Source organism: Pimephales promelas, chromosome 17 (assembly GCF_988280905.1).
Source record: "Pimephales promelas chromosome 17, fPimPro1.hap1.1, whole genome shotgun sequence".
Classification (NCBI taxonomy): Eukaryota; Metazoa; Chordata; class Actinopteri; order Cypriniformes; family Leuciscidae; genus Pimephales; species Pimephales promelas.
Window position 1 is genome coordinate 32,084,010 of NC_142785.1, and position 16,903 is coordinate 32,100,912.

Genomic DNA, 16,903 nt, shown 5'->3' on the forward strand with positions numbered 1-16,903 from the left:
TAATAGGGTCCAAATGAACTCAAGAGCTCTGAATCTAACGGTGTGCGTCTGCAAAACACGACTTGAAGGATCTGTCTAATGAAGCTGAGGAAATATGATGCTCTGAAAAAAGTGCAAATATTTCAGTATTTCATAAGTGCAAAATGATACAACGTTTGGTGCATGAAAAACATCGAAAGCTGCTTCAATAAATAAGATATTTCCAGGTGATCTTCATAAAGGACCAGATTTGATCAAGCCCCACTCTGAAAACCAAGTAAAACGTAGTGTTTCCTTTGAAATGCTAAAATACATTAAAACAACCAAGCACGAGATGTGTGTCTTCTGTGATATTGCATTGGTGTACAAATGTGTTGTTTCAGATGTCAGGCATCCACAGAAACATCATGTATGATGAGAGAGGACCTATAAAACAAACACATTTCACACATTACAAGCAAAGACACTAATCAGAGGCACTGCATATTGACGGATGCAGATATGAAATGGATCCATGTCTTTTTGCTCACCTCTTCTGGATGTTCCTGATGTGTTAAAGGAGTAGTTCACTTTTAAAAAACTTTTGCTGGTAATTTACTCGCCCCCACGTCATCCAAGATGTCCACGTCTTTCTTTCTTCAGTCGAAAAGAAATTACGTTTTTTGATGAAAACATTCCAGGATTTTCTCCATATAATGGACTTCAATGGGGTCCAAACGGCTCAAGGTCCAAATGAGAGTTTCAGTGCAGCTTTAAACGACACCAGACGATGAATAAGGGTCTTATCAAGGAAAAAAAGATTTGTTCATTTTGAAACTTAAACTTTATAAAACTTAAACTTTATTTATTGAACCTTGAACCGTTTGGACCCCATTGAAGTCCATTATAAGGAGAAAAATCCTGGAATGTTTTCATCAAAAATCTTCATTTCTTTTCGACTGAAGAAAGAAAGACGTGGACATCTTGGGTGACATGGGGGCGAGTAAATTATCAGCAAAAGTGAACTACTCCTTTAAATCTGCAGGTTAATAAACGGAGCGAATCCCACGACGTCCTGCAGAAGCACTAGCGCCCTCTGTAGGGGCGGTTCCACATCGATCTCCACGTTACGCCGCCGCAGAACACCCAGACTGGACTCGGTTACGTTGTGACAGTGATTGACTTTGAGCGACCGCAGTTTGGGGCAGTACTCGGCTAACGTCCTAAACACACAAATAAACAATTAATACATATTAAACAAAATAATAAATATTACAATTTCAGTATTTCCCTGTCAAGTATTTAAGAAAAATATACAAGAAAAAGTAAGACGATTTGGCCAAAATATTGTGATTATGTATAAATAAGACAACATTCTTGACCGAATTGTGCAATCTTTTGAAAAAAAAGTTTTTTTTTGTTTTGTTTTTCCAGGGAAATAAATAAATAAAAAGCAATTAAATTAGTTTCCCCAAATCACATCAGCACACACACACACACACACACACCTGACGGCTTGGTTTCGCACCCGCAGGCACCCGGTGAGGTCCAGCTCCTCCAGATCTCGGCACTTCTTGGCCACTTCCTCGACCGCCGTGTCCGTGATGTTAGCGTTAACCGCCACCGAGAGCGAGCGCAGCGCCGGGCACTTCCCCGCCACGTAACACACCACCTCGTCCTTCAGCTGTCGGCAGGCGGTGACGTCCAGCGAGCGCAGGTCCGAGCAGTGATCCGCTAGGCTGCGCAGCGCCAGGCTGTCCACCCACTCGCAGTGTGCCAGGCTCAGGTGTGTGAGACGCGGGCAGCTCAGAGACACCGCCACCAGAGCGTGACGGCTCAGATGAACACAGCCACGCAGGTCCACCCGCAGCAGGTGCTGGTTCTGACCAATCACAGGCAGAAGCTCTTTATCAGAGATCCAATCAGAGCAGTTGCTGACACAGAGGTGGTGGAGAACTTGATTGTGGCGAAGGATGGAGCAGAAGGCTTCTTTGGGAATGTTTGGCCCCGTCTGAGGAGAAACACAGGACGGACAGTGTCCAAGTTTGATGAAATACCGTACAATATAGCATCGGTTCCCAACAGGGGGGTCGCGGCCAACAAGGGGGCCTCTGTAGGGGTCACGCCATATTTTTAAGTTTTGAGCAATGAGGATTAAATAAAAGTCCTTAAAGAGTAACTTTTTTAAGTTAATGATCTGTAAGAATTTATCTTTATTATTGATTCGAGTAACTTTTTTGACATTTGTGTGTGAAGTATTTTATTTCTACAATATATGGTGTAAAAACGTCTCAGTGCTGCCCTCTTCAGGTTGAACAGTGGCTACTGCAGTTGAATTTTCCTATTGGATGTTCCGCACTTCGTGACGTACGCAGGTTTCAGCTCGCCCTTGGCAGTATAAAAACCATCTTGTGTCGTCAAAACCACTGTAGGGAGTCAGGAATTGGAATTGTGAGTATTGAAAACGATCAGGATAGAGTGTTTTAGCATCTATTTCGTCCCCTCTATCTCCACTGGGGTCAGCCCACTTTTTCAGCATTTTCAAATATTGCCAGTGGGTGGAGTCAGGCTCTGAGCAGGGGTTTAGTTACCCTTTAACCTTTTTCTGTTCAAAATTTATATAATGAGCGAGTTCATCATGAATCCATCAATCCGTGTTTTTGTCTTATCCTAAACCACTATGGTACGGAGCCCCTCCCGAGTCCCACTTTGGCAAAAAAATTCATTATAACTATCTTGTGGCCTCAAGAGAGTATCTCGTGGCCTTTAAGATAGTAACTCGTAAGTAACTATTCATTTTTTTGCCAAAGTGGGACTTTAAAAATAAAAATTATTAAAAATAAAAAATAAAATAAAAATAAAGCCTCGCAAATAACTTGCAAGTATTGAGGCCCCAGACAACAGTCATTTAGTAATGGCCTATAATATTCTATCTTTCTTTTTTTTTTACCTACACACCAGTGTGAAAATTTGTTTATTCATTTCAAATAGGGCCAATATATAGGCTTCTCCTAGGCTTACGTTTTTAAATTGCAAAGGGCCTACTGATGTTTTTGTTTTTTCAATATTATATGCTATTATTTGTGCATAATCATACCTGGTTATTGTAAACATACCATTTGTTTGAAAACAATATTTAAAATATTTTCTTGGGAAAAGGGGGGTTTCAGAGAAAAAAAAAGGTAAATGGACCTAATGGCCACCAAAGCGCTTTACATATTGCCTCACATTCACCCAGCTGGGGTTAGGTGTCTTGCTCATGGACACCTCCTCGACACTTGGTCAGGTGGAACCGGGGATTGAACCACCAACCTTTCGGTTTCGGTTTGCTGCCCCTACCTTCCCAAAAAAAAGGTTGGGAACCACTGCAATAAAGAAGGGACAATCTCCATATTAAAACTGTTTCCCTCACCTGCGCTGGGTCAAACTTACGGCAGTTGGCCAGGTACACCTGTATGAGCGAACGAAAGCTCTTGCTGACGCGCTGCAGGCTGACCAGGTGACGCAGAGGCAGGTAACAGAACACGTGTGTGACTAACACATCCTCCCAGGGCAGGTCCAGCAGATGACACCTGTCACAACACACACAGATCATTATGAAATCAAATACACCAACTGACATACAACTGCACACTTCAAAGTTAGGCCAAAGTTATCCCCATAATATACTGTTAATTTGTCCAATGAATTTAATACATTTAAATTTACATTATGTTATAATATTATACATAATTATTACATTATGTTATTATTTTGATGTCTTTAAAATTAGTCTATGCATTCCAATCTTTGGCAATATTATAATACAAGTCATGCGAATAAAGCAATTTTGATTTGAATTGAATATATAAAAACATCCTACGTTGTTGAATTGCCGATGTATAAAACCATGTTAATGACGGCCAAATATTGGCTACGAAATATTAAATGCATACAGCCCGCATGCAAAACAAATGGGAAACTGTGTTAGACATACTGTTACAAAAGTTGACCAAGAAGACTACAGTGTTCGTAACGTCAGGAAGAGTAGCACGCATCAACATTCACGCGCACAAAACAACAGTTTAACAGACATAATGTTGATATGAACAAGTCTGCTGTTTTCAACATGCATGCGTGCAAACCAGTGCAGCCACTCATAGAAAATGATGTTAATAAGGACAGTAACGTTACAGATGTTCTGCTGCTGTTTGCATGGACGTATTTCTGAATGCAGACGTCTGTTTGTGCGCATGCTAGTCAAAGGAACGCGCGTACGTGTTTCTCCAAATCCACGCACACCTGGATCACTCTTTATAACCTATACCTGTGGCTTTGCATGCGTTCGTCATGTTTTTGATCCATGCTGATACTGTCCGTTGATCCACGCACATTATTTATCATGATTGATAAACAGCTGACCGGCTCCTCCGGGTTCTTCTGCACAGGCTGATGCGGATTCAACGGTGACTCACTGCTGCCATCTAACGACCTGGAAGAGCAGCGTCATGCATCTTAAATACATAAAGTTCACGGACATAAAATAATATATAGACCGATCGAAAGACAGTCAAACAGACAGATACACAAGAAGGACATCTTTAGATAGCCAAGTACCAAACCAAGCGACAGGTCTTCAAACATCCACATGAGATAAATTAGGCTACTATAAAAATAAGCAATTTATATGATTGGCTACCAACAACCTTCAGTAAATGCATGCATTTTGTTCGCTTTATTTATATGGGAGTCATTTATATTATTTTTTAAGTGTTCTATAAGACACAAAGAAACATAAATAGCCTAAACCTGATTGATCAGCTGATGCTGCGACTTCTGTTGGTCAATGACACTTACAATCACCTGGCCTTTGAAATGAGAACATCACATGACCATCAGGGTTAGCATGCCTTTGCAAACCTGGGACAAAAAAAACACACAGGAAGAGCTCAAAACAAAAGAGTCATTCATGCAGAACCTCTGCTGAGCCAAGAGATCCAGAGCTCTGAATGAAACGCAGCCGAGAGCCAGAGGTTAGTGTGTGTACCGTCACTGATACACACCAGTGCACGGGAACTGAGAATATACAGCAAATATGGCTGCAAATTCAGTGTATGACTTCACCATGGAGACCCTGGAGGGAAAGGCCGCCCCACTCGACATCTTCAGAGGAAAAGTCCTTCTCATAGTGAACGTGGCGACCTTCTGAGGGTCCACCGTCGAAGAGGTGCATCTGCTTTCCTTTAAAGGGATAGTTCACTTTGACATTAATTTTTGATATGTTTTATCTTACCTCAAGGGCATCCAAGACGTATGTGTCTTTGTTTCCACAGTACTTTCAATTTTGACATTTTTAGGTCAAACCGTTCTTGTCTGTCAGTCATATAATGGAGGTCTATGGTCACCACCTCAAAGAGCATGCACAGAGAAGTCCAAATTAAACATGATTTAATGACTCGTAAATGTAAGTAGAATGAATCAAATGACTCGGAAAAAGATTTGTTCATTTTGATAAACAGGAGAGTCACGAACGCGCATTACAGAACAGAGCAAGGCGAGCATTTGAGCTTATAAAACTTAAACTCTGCTATTTATGTATTAATTGAGTGATTGTTTCGCTTGATAAGACCCTTATTCATCATCTGCATTTGTTTAAAGCAAATTATCAGCAAAAGTTTTTTCAAAAGTGAACTACTCCTTTAATGGTATTAGCACATATTATGAACATATTAGTTCCTAAAAGGCACAAAAGTGTACTTTTTAGGTGCTAATATGGACCATTAAGGTACCAATATGCACCCTTTAAGTACAAAAGTGTGTTTTGAAAAGGTACAGCCCCAGTGACAGCTTTTACCTTTATTTCTGAGACTATTATAATATACATTAATTGTTTTCAACCATTTACATCAAATGTTTTAATTGAATGTGATGCAGCTGTCAATCAAAAACCATTTAACTTGTTTGCACATGAAAATGTATGTAAATGATCATGACTGAAAGCAATGCTGATGCAGTATCACAGGATGAATGCACTCATGGACACGTATGGAGGACTGAACTTCACTGTGCTTGGATTCCCCTGCAATCAGTTTGGCCTTCAGGCTCCGGGTAAGACCTGCGCGTCATGGCTCGTGTTCACGGTCAGAATCTGCAATAGCATTGAACACTCTTAGAAGAAAAGGTTCTATATAAAAGGTTCTATCAGCGCTACGTATTTGGAACCCCTAAAAGGTTCTCTTAAAAAAAGGGTTCCTCTGGGTTCTATATAGAACCCTGGGGTTCCATACTTGGCCAATAGAAACTTTTACCAAAAATAAATGGTTCTACAGTATATAGAACCATTTTGGAGTTCTATATAAGCGGGGGATGGAACCATTTCTGGTTCTAAATAGAACCATTTCTTCTAAGAGTGAATGTTTATTAAAGAAAGGATTCAAGGATTCAATACTTTATTGCCATACAACTCGTTACAAGTTGTTAGGGATTTGCTTCAGTGTGCTCATACAAACAAAATACAACCAATGATATACACCACGGTATCCCCCACGGGATAAAAAGGACAACGCATTCTCATCCCAAAGCGCCATATACAACGCTTTTGCAAAAGCCTTCGGTTATGGTTAAGTTTAGGTATGGTGTAGGGTAAGGGTTAGACCACTAGGGGGCGCCGTCTGCCCAAATATATCTGCGTCTCATTTCACGTTAAAGGGTGCCATGTGCGTTGGATATTTACGCTTTTGCAAAAGCGTCCTATAGACCATTTCACAAGATGTAAACACTGGTCCAGAAGCACTTCCTTTTTCAGTTTGTAACTGTTTTCTTTATTTCACATGTAAAGAAAACATCTTAAAGATGTTTGTTTAACTTTTTGATTCAGTTTTAAATGTTCTGTTGGTTGTATTTTATCCCAGCTTTTATGTAGTGTTAAAAAACTGAAACAGGAAGTGCTTCTGGACCAGTGTTGTTTACATCTTGTGAAATGGTCTATATGGCGCTTTGGGATGAGAACGGGCTCAAAACGACCTAGTTGAAAGACCTGAAAGATAATCCTTTTTAAATTCAACACTGTTTTGAAGTTTAGGTTCATTTTCCCTTTGCTCTTCCCAGAGGAGAACCATGAGATCCTGAACGTCCTGCAGTATGTGAGACCAGGAGCAGGTTTCCTCCCACAGTTCCCCGTGTTCAGCAGGATTGAGGTGAACGGCGCAGATGAACACCCTCTATACGCCTTCCTGAAGGTATCAGCTCACTCAACTCTGCAGCGTATCGGGAATAAGACTTTTTTGACATGAATTTCATCACAATTATAGACATTTCTTCCCCACAATTTCTCATTTTAAATGTTTTTTTTTTTTATCCAACAAAACAGTCACATAAATGAGTTTATCAGTAGATCTGAGAGGGTTCCTGAATCTCATCTATTCAGCCTACACTTTGCCACTATATTTTTAAAACAATAATATCTTACTAAATACCTTAAATAATATTGACAAACTATATATCATTTGAAAGCTTACAATCTCTAGTTTCCATATTTGGTGACTGATTTTCAAAATATATTACAGAGGAGCCATAATTTATCAATATAAAACAAGAATATTTTCATACTCATAAGGCGTGTTCAGACCTTTATTTTAAAATAGCAGTAAACATGAAAAATCATGAAAAAATGGTAGATACCTCAGTTTGTTTTCATGCCAAAAGTTCAAAAGATAGAATCCATTCAATTATTTTGGAAAAAAAAGGTCTGAAAAGTTTGAAATATCAAGAAAAAAATAATAAATTCACCATTTGTGACGTGTCAGCTAGCTATGACTTACATGCGTGTTCTTTGTATGTGTTTCTTAGAGGTTCAAATTTATATCAAAATCTGTCAAACTTCCCATACTACTTCTGAATAGGCTCTCTACTTCAGAAATTGTATGAAAATTGTGAAAATAATGGTTCATATCACTTAAAACACGAATGGATATGCAGGCGCCCTTATATGGGCAGTAATGGAGTCTGATTGTGCCCTAGTGAAAAAGTTTGGTACTGCGCTCAAACAAAATCTTACTGAAAGCTCATTTTTTGAGATATCAACCTAAAATTTGACTTGTTCAGATTTTTGGCTTTGATCTTTCTGCCATTTTAGAGTAGCCCAGGTTTTGAAAATATATATTTTATGTAAAATATGAATAATTAATATTTTTACATTGTACATTTCCATAAACTCAAACTTCTATAACTTTTTTCTGTTTCACTTTCTTAGTTTATTTCACTTCTACAAAAATCTGCCAAATGTCTTCTTTAAAACAAGACCAATCATATGTCTATATTCCAAAGCATTCTTGAATTACAACCATTTAAGTTCGAAATGTGCATTTTCATGTCTTTTCAAAAAAGGGGGGGTGACAGTTAAGAGGTTAAACATTTAGAAAATTAATTTAAGTGATAGTTCACTTTGAAATTAATTTTTGGTATGTTTTAGCTTGCCTCAAGGGCATCCAATGTCTTTGTTTCCGCATTATTTTCAATTTTGATATTTTTAGGTCAAACCGTTCTTGTCTGTCAGTCATTTCCAAATGTCCAAAATAAACATGATTTAATGACTCGTAAACGTAAGTACACATTGATGGCCTAAGACACGAAACGAGCGGTTTGTGTGAGAAAACCAACAGTATTTATATCGTTTTTACCTCTTCCTGCACTACATGACGTCACCGAAGTCCGGAGTGTGCCATTTGGGACAGGGCCTTCGACAAATATTTGGAAAGTGTCTGCATTGTACGTTTTTCGGCTTTTTGGGAGCCGCCAGAACTTCCTGTAAAAGGTCTGAAAGTCCGAACCATACAGAAATGCGTTCACTCTAGAAACGAACCAAACCTTTTTTCAGTTTGATCCAGACCGAGACTACCTCTTTTCATCGGACCAAATTTCATTTCTTTAGTCCGGACCGTGGTTTCACACCTGTAATTTTGATTCGGACCAAACTGAAAAGTCCGAATGTCCGGAAATTCATAAACTACTGTTGCAGGTTAAGCCGGAGTAATTCAGTTCGAGCAAAGTTACAGTGACCTTGTTCTTCCAGGAAACTCTTCCGTTTGTCAACCCTGTGATCGGAGACATCAGGAAGCTCTACTGGTCCCCCATTAAAGTCAACGACATCCGGTGGAACTTCGAGAAGTTCCTCATCACTGCAGACGGGGTTCCTTACAAACGGTACCGAGATGCGCTCGCAAACTCAGTGTGATTTGCATGTCCAAAATAAAAGAGTGTGTATTACGAGAGACATGAAACTGACCAATCAGGATCAAGTATTTCACAAAGCAATTTAATATGAACAAATACAGAATCATCTGAATTGTCTATTTCAGGTACGATCTTCACTGTCCTTTTGAAGAGGTGGATCGGGACATTACTGCGCTTCTGCGGGGAAGACATTCATCATAACACATTCATAACCAGCTCTCTGATTATGATTCCAGCTCAGCCACGGCCACTGTCTGTTCAACATCTTCACTTACCTAGATCCATTCACACTTCTAGATGTCAATCTCATGAAAATGTCAAGAACGTATTTCACTTCAAAATCAGTTTTTATTTTAATATCTTATTAAGAACATTTCCCTCCCAAACTCTCATTATTGTAAATCCAAAAAATGATCAATTACTGAAAATGGTAAAAAAAAAAAAAAAATGGATACTTTATCATGGTTATAATGTCTTTAATTTATGCCGTTTAATAAAAAAAACTGAATTGAATAACCATTTGGCACACTAATAAAAGTTTTTAAGTACAATCAACTTGACATTTAAGTAAAATCAACTGACATTACATTAAATTGACTTAAAAAAGGAGTTGTAATTTTAAATAAAGTTGAAAATTACTTAACTTATTTTGATGAGTTAAAGCAATGTAAAAAAAGTATGTTGTCATAACTTATTGATCATATCATTTTTACAGAACAGGATGTGTGTAAAAAGTAATAGTCTTAAAATAGGCTTAATTTTCTTTTTAAAATTAAAAATTATTTTCTTTAGTTTTTGGGGGGTGAAAAATGAGCTGGAATGTAATTTTTTGGTTTCATGAGATTCATTGTTACACATCCAGTCTCATCAAATGGATCTAAATTCCGCACAGAACCCGAAACCTGTTCACCAGGATGGGTTCGGGTTCTGACTGAGAAGCGCTGTTCACCAGGACGGGTTTGGGTCGGGGTTTGTGTTGTGATTGTGAGGCGGCACAGTGACGATCCCTCAGGAAATGCCGTCCGGCAGCTGAGCTGGATCTGAAGCGGGAAGAGGAGATCTGATCTTGTGCATTCACTCAGATCTCCTCCTGACCCGAGAACGCCTCACTGATGTCACTGTTACCATGACAACAGTAAAGACGCTTTCAACTCTACAGGTCTCCCGTTGATTTATTAGGATGCTGAAAGAGAGATTTTTAAATCAACTCTATTTTAGAATCATTGAAATATGAACACAATTTTTATTCAAATTTGGAATTATTTCCTTTTAATTTTAGTTAAAGTGTTGGTAATTTTCTTTTTTTTTTTTAAATCTATATAGAGTTTATTCATTTTTATTTTTGTTATTTGTACATCAAGTTACATAAACTAAATTAAAATGACAAATGTTGCCTTGGCAACTAGCTCGCATCATACATTTAATTTTATTTCAGTCAATGTTTATTTCATTTCAAGTAACGACATTTTTTTATGGTTTAAGTTTCAGGTTTAATAATATGAAACTAAAATAAATTATTAAATTGAGACCCACAAGAAGTTTTAGGTTTTGTTTTAAATTAAACTTTAATTTTAAATATATATCAATATTTTTAATGAGTTTGTGTGAATGAGTGAGTGAGTGAGTGAGAGAATGGGTGAGTATATATAGAAAACATATTCATATTTTGTGCATCCTGACATTATTTTTTTACAATATTTAAGAGAATTTTATCATTTTTATGAGTTATCCCTCCACATCCAAACTCGTTCATTTAATTAGCAACGGATTCTCTGAATAAATATATAGATTGATGGATGGATGGATGATAGATAGTAGGGATGGGCAACGATTAATCGCGATTAATCGCATCCAAAATAAACGTTTACATAATATATGTGTGTGTAGTGTGTATAATTAATTTGTATATATAAATACCCACACATGCATGTATATATTTAAGAACTATGTGCATATATATATATATATATATATATATATATATATATATATATATTTATTCACAATTAATATTATATATAAATATAAAATATTTGATATATTAATAACACATTTTTCTTAAATATATACATGCATGTGTGGGTATTTATATATACAAATTAATTAAACACACCACACACACATATATTATGTAAAAACAAACTTTTATTTTGGATGCGATTTATTTTTTGTTGCCCATCCCTAATAGATAGATGTGTTAATAATATAACCTATAAGTGATAAAATCCATGGTGTGTTTCTGCAGGTGTTGACCTGTATTCTCCTCTAGATGTCAGTATTGTACAGTCAGATTCCAGCACTGATTTAAAGACACTAAAAAAGATTCATTTAAGCAGACGCTGATGCACATAGCTCACAAATCATAACAGAAAGTAGCTCGTGTATATAATACACCCGTTCGATTAATTATAGACTGTAAAATCCAGTTAGGTAAGTTTGTTCATGCACAGACTTCATTTAAACATGAAATGTCTTGGCTTTGCACGGCCTGTTTCTCTCCACAGAGACAGACGCTGATTTCCTGCTCTCTTAATCGCATCTGACTGTGGGTTTGAGCAGCTTATAATGACCTGCTCACTACAGCACATGTTTTAGATGTTTCTGCTGTCAGTACACGAGCATTTGCATGTTTCTGGCAGGGAAATGTGTGGAAGTGCATTTAATGTAACTGTTCTCGTTGGTGAAATATCTCGGTTGTACCGAAGCGGCTGTAATTGCCTCATATGCCATCGTGAGGTCGGATGGCTCCGAATATTGGGCCTGAACTTGTACTGTACGCTACGCTGTCATGATTTCTGCCTTTATAATTAAGGTTTTGAAACCTGGCAATGGTTCATTAGGGCTAAACTGTTGCTGTGCAGTGAGTGAGAACACGAGAGAGAGAGAGATTGTAATCACAAACAATAATTGGAGCAACATTCAAATTATAATATGCATATGATAATTTATGTACATTTTTATACATTTAAAACAATCATTTTGATCCGTTGATCACAAACAAAAAACGTGCAGTTATAGTACTTTCAATGGAAGTCTATGGGGCAAGATATTTTGGAGAGTTTAAAAGCAAAAGCACTAATTTTCTTATTATTCTCTATTCCTTATTCTGAACAAAATATGTTATTTGAGTTGTAAAAAAATCTCAGATTTTATGGCCTCAAAGTCATCACGTTAAACATATGCTAAATATTGTGGTTATATAGCCTATGTATCAATGCCCCTTAAATGTCCTTTGACTTTATCAAACTGATAGACGAATTTAAATTTCTTTTTGAGCTATTTGTCCCAGATGCCCTCCATGAGGCATGTAGGCCTAACCCAGAACATTTACAAAGATAGGCCTACACTGTACATTATTTTAATCAAAAATATAATCAATACATCATCAATCACCTTGTTCTAAAACATACACTCTAAAAAATGCTGGGTTATTTTTTAAACCCATATGCTGGGTTGAGCATTTTGATTATGTTGCTGGGTTATTTTCTCTGTAATCAGCTGACAATGACCCAGCATTTGGGTTTGTTTTGGAAACTTTTGACCCAGCGCTCACCTCTACGCGCGCTTTTGTCCTCACACACTGAATCAACGTCAACAGGAGGGGAGGTTCAAGCAGGAGCGAGCTTAAGGTGAGTAACAGTGTTTTATTAAAATTATCCTAACGTTATTAGTCAACGAAGTCAGAAAGTCAATAAGAAATTATGTTGAAATTATCTATGAATTATTGACGACGGACCCTTATATTACACGAATCCTCTGTTTTTTGTGTCTGTCGAACTAGCGACCGTTAGGCTAACATAACACAGACATAACATTCATTATTTTTACACGGTCTGTCATCAATTATTCCACTTATAACACGGTCACGATGTCTAAATACAGTTGTTGGTGTTTTATCTCCAGAAATTTTGCGGGTTTCTTGTAACGTTAGCACTTGAAACTGACTCGGCGGTGTTGGATGCAGTTAACGTCACTGGCTAGTGGCTGCATATGCTAAAGAAGCTATAAGGCTACTATTTATCTGTTATTGTTCGTCATTTTCGAAAGGTAGCTTTACATAAATATTTTATTATGTTGCAGTATGACCTAGGAATGCTCGGGAGTCAAATCGGTTCGTGTGTGATGTGTTGATTTTGCCGTGTGGCTGCGCACCACACACGGTACGACCAAAACCATTAAACCCGTGATTTTTTATCGCTGTGTGTGGGGTCTCTCAGGTTGGGAAAATCGGCCGACAATTTTAAAATCGTCCCGTGTGAACCAGCCTTTCAATTCGGCTATAAAGCAGCCCTGCAGAAAACAGTGAGGTCATCGTCCACCTCAGTACAATTCTCATCAAAAACTGTAATTGTTCAGCTAAAGTCAGTTCAGTGTTGCTTCAGTTCCATTCGAAAACTGTGTAAAGATAATAAATTATGAAATAGTTACTGTAGTTCAATTTGGTTCAATTGTTGCTCTGAAAAAAAGTAAATATTAACAATATTAATAATATTACGTGCCCCCAACTAAGCAAGCCAGAGGCAACAGTGGCAAGGAACCCAAAACTCCATCAGGTGACAGAATGGAGAGAGAAAAAAAACCTTAGGAGAAACCATTATGTATTAATACAATTTATTATTTTGGTGTGTCATGCAATTTGGTATACAATAATTAAAATAATTATGATGATCATTAAATCATGAATTTTTTAACAACTGCCAGGAAAAATAAACATTAACAACATTTATTTATTATTTATTATTTTTACAAACAGACTAATACATTGGAATGAATAAAACATATTCTATGAAATATCTACAGGTGATTTTATAAAATATTTTTGAATTATCCAGCTAACTGTAAAGATATTACTAATATGATGTTTCCTTCTGTTCTTTTACAGCAATGGACAGTTTTGTTCAATCAACTGGAATCTTGAGTGCCTCATTGAAAAATTTGCTGGTAAATATGTGATGAACAATTTTGAATTTCAAATTCTCTTTCTTTGTTGGTAATCTTTTTTCACAGTTGCATCCAGTGCCAGCCATTTACTCACCCTTATGTTATTACAAACCTGAATGACTTTCTTCTCCTGAACACAAAAGAAGATATTTTGAAGAATGTTGGTAACAAAACAGTTAACCGTAGCCATTGACTTTTATAGCCTAGTACTTTTTTCCTATTATGGAAGTCAATGGCTACCGTCAACTGTCTGATTACTGTCATTCTTTAAAATGTATTTTTGTGTTCAGCAAAAGAAAGAAACTTGTACAGGTTTGGAACAACATGAGGGTGACTAAATGAGGTGAGTAAATTTGACATGAGGCTAGTAAATTTAGCAATTTGAAGGTGAACTATCCTTTTAATAACACTAAATGTTTTCAGATTACCAGAGTACATGTTTAACGGTTACATATTTAAGCTAATTTCAGTCATTCTAAGTTGACCTTAGTTGCTTAAATGCACTTTGCTTAATTTGAAAGGTGATGAATTAACAAGTTCTAATTTGCCTTTTATCTCTACTTAGATTCGAAAGGCATACTAGCACTTAAAACCTTGCCTGTCATTCTTCCCCCACCTGTGTACAAGATTGGCCACAAAACCTTTCGGCCAACTATTCAAGAGGCAAGAACCTCATTCATTGATGTACAACCTGTAAGTAAAACAACATTTCTTTACACCTGTTTGTAGGGCTGCACGATAAATCGTTTTAATCGTGATCATGGTTATTGCTGCTTGGATCTGACACGCGTTTCATTTTCTCACAACTCTTCAAGTTAAAGGGATAGTTCACCCAAAAATGAAAATTAAGTCATTAATTATTCACCCCCATGCTGTACCAACCCCGTAAGACCTTCGTTCATCTTCGGAACACACATGAAGATATTTTTGAAGATAAAAAATGAAGATATATCACTCCTCCATAGACTGCCTAAGGTATTGAAACTTGACGGCCCAGAAAGTCATTGAAGAAAATGTTTAAATATTCCATGTGACTACAGTGACTTTATTCGACTATTCCTTTTCTTCCTTGTGGGCCTGAGACGAGAGTTCAAGAGATTTCCACGACGCATGCGCGAGAACTGAGAAGAGGACGTTCTTCTTCTACTACTTCTTGTTCAGTTCTCGCACATGCGCTGTGGAAATCTCTTGAACTCTCGTCTCAGGCCCACAAGCATTTTCTTCAATGACTTTCTGGGGCGTCAAGTTTTAATCCCTTAGGGAGCCTATGTACGTAGCAGTAATCCAGCTCTCAAATTTAATCCAAAATATCTTCATTTGTGTTCCGAAGATGAACGAAGGTCTTACGGGGTTGGTACAGCATGGGGGTGAGTAATTAATGACTTAATTTTCATTTTTGGGTGAACTATCCCTTTAATTTAAGACGTTATTTAACTAAGAATGCTCTTATGAAAACCTAAGACACACTTTTAAAGAATTATCTGTGTCTGATATTGTCATTCCCTCATTTAGTCTGGAACCAACATGGTGCTTTACCTGGAAAGGCAGAAAGAAGCGAAACCCTTCCCCTTTGTCTTGGAGCTTGGAATTGCGGGACAGTTTTTTGTGGTGGTGAATGGGGAAGCTCTGGAACAGGTGACTCTCCTCAAGGCTGTGGATCTTTGTTTCAAGGCATTTTATTGCTTTGACATTCACTATCCGAAACAATGTGCCCCTGTTTGGGAATTTTTGCAGCAAGTAGTGTATGGAATGCCTGGGACAGAAAATTCAAGCATACGGTTTTTGCGGGCCTCCATTTTTGCTGCAGAGGACTAAATGATTAAATGACTAAATGAGCTATTTATCTGTACATTTTTCTTTCATTTTTGTTTTACATTTTTGTGAAGAGATCCTTTAGCTATTTATTAATCTTTAATCTTAAATCCTTCAAGTATACCGTTTTCACATGTCTCCCATTTTTGCTGCACAGGACTAATTGATTGCTTATTTAAATGAATTTCAAGTATGTAAATAGGTTTTATTTCATTGTAATTTTTTGTGAAAAGAATCTTTAGCTAATTTACAGTTTATATGCAGAGTTTGTATGTGCCTCCTATTTTTGCTGCACAGGACTAATTGATTGCTTATTTAAATTAATTACAATGTACTTATGGGTTTTTTATTGTAATTTTTTTGTGAAGAGAATCTAGCTATTTTGCACAGTTTATACGCAGTTTTTGTGTCTCCCATTTCCATTTTTGATGCACAGGACTAATTGATTCTTTATTTAAATGAATTTCAAGTCTGTAAATATGTTTTATTTCAGTGTAATTTTTTGTGAAGAGAATCTTTAGCTATTTTGCACAGTTTATACAATTTTTATGTGTCTCCCATTTCCATTTTTGATGCTCAGGACTAATTGATTGCTTATTTAAATGAATGTACTTATGTGAAGAGGAGAGAATATTTAGCTATAGGCTCTTTTACAGTTACTAAAGTTTTTATTTTGCTACACAGGACTAAATGATTGCAATGTATATTGTTTGTTTTGAATTTTGAGAATCTTACCATTTTATAATCTTTTAACATACCAACATTTTAGCACAAATGATTTTTGTGGGCCTTTGTTTATGCTGCAAATGACTAATTGTTGATTAAACATGAATGTATTTATGATTATATTAATTTTCTGGAATAAACACTTTAATTGAATCATCAACAGTAGTGTTATTATTATTATTATTAATATTATTTTTATTATTAGAATTTTTAGTATCTAAAATTAACCTGTAACATGGGGCTGTTTGACCCAGCA

At 36.8% G+C, this 16,903-nt stretch overlaps 3 protein-coding genes across 4 annotated transcripts in view; 2 read left to right on the top strand and 1 right to left on the bottom strand.

The window, feature by feature from the left end:
• Positions 1–974: 974 nt before the first annotated feature.
• The window catches only part of fbxl15 (F-box and leucine rich repeat protein 15), an 80,121-nt gene continuing 64,192 nt past the window's right edge, over positions 975–16,903 (bottom strand). Inside the window, exons 3-6 of the mRNA XM_039665402.2 lie at positions 4,265–4,429; positions 3,371–3,530; positions 1,467–1,969; positions 975–1,181 (exon numbers count right to left, since the gene is read on the bottom strand). Of these exons, the coding sequence (XP_039521336.2) occupies positions 992–1,181; positions 1,467–1,969; positions 3,371–3,530; positions 4,265–4,341 (930 nt within the window). The 5' untranslated portion in view covers positions 4,342–4,429 and the 3' untranslated portion in view covers positions 975–991. The remainder of the gene's footprint in view (positions 1,182–1,466; positions 1,970–3,370; positions 3,531–4,264; positions 4,430–16,903) is intronic.
• gpx9 (glutathione peroxidase 9) lies at positions 4,796–10,324 on the top strand. 2 transcript variants are annotated; one of them, XM_039665416.2, is made up of 5 exons: positions 4,796–5,164; positions 5,952–6,045; positions 7,045–7,175; positions 9,008–9,138; positions 9,294–10,324. In XM_039665416.2, the coding sequence occupies exons 2-5, from the start codon at positions 5,961–5,963 to the stop codon at positions 9,367–9,369; spliced, it is 423 nt and encodes a 140-aa protein (XP_039521350.2). In that variant the 5' UTR covers positions 4,796–5,164; positions 5,952–5,960; the 3' UTR covers positions 9,370–10,324. The 2 variants fall into 2 exon arrangements, with proteins under 2 accessions (XP_039521350.2, XP_088978514.1); XM_089122388.1 differs by lacking the exon at positions 4,796–5,164 and having other exon boundaries at positions 5,669–6,045.
• On the top strand, positions 12,613–16,782 carry LOC120478170 (uncharacterized). The gene is made up of 4 exons (XM_089122387.1): positions 12,613–12,797; positions 14,051–14,109; positions 14,675–14,802; positions 15,622–16,782. Exons 1-4 carry the CDS (start codon positions 12,637–12,639, stop codon positions 15,922–15,924), a joined length of 651 nt encoding a protein of 216 aa, XP_088978513.1. The 5' UTR covers positions 12,613–12,636; the 3' UTR covers positions 15,925–16,782.

Coding starts and splice junctions, on each gene's coding strand:
- gpx9 (XM_089122388.1), top strand. CDS start 5,940: ATGCTGATGCAGTATCACAGGATGAATGCACTCATGGACACGTATGGA. Junction 6,046..7,044: donor GTTTGGCCTTCAGGCTCCGG/GTAAGACCTGCG, acceptor TGCTCTTCCCAG/AGGAGAACCATGAGATCCTG. Junction 9,139..9,293: donor GACGGGGTTCCTTACAAACG/GTACCGAGATGC, acceptor TGTCTATTTCAG/GTACGATCTTCACTGTCCTT.
- LOC120478170 (XM_089122387.1), top strand. CDS start 12,637: ATGTTGCTGGGTTATTTTCTCTGTAATCAGCTGACAATGACCCAGCAT. Junction 12,798..14,050: donor CAAGCAGGAGCGAGCTTAAG/GTGAGTAACAGT, acceptor GTTCTTTTACAG/CAATGGACAGTTTTGTTCAA. Junction 14,803..15,621: donor CATTCATTGATGTACAACCT/GTAAGTAAAACA, acceptor TCCCTCATTTAG/TCTGGAACCAACATGGTGCT.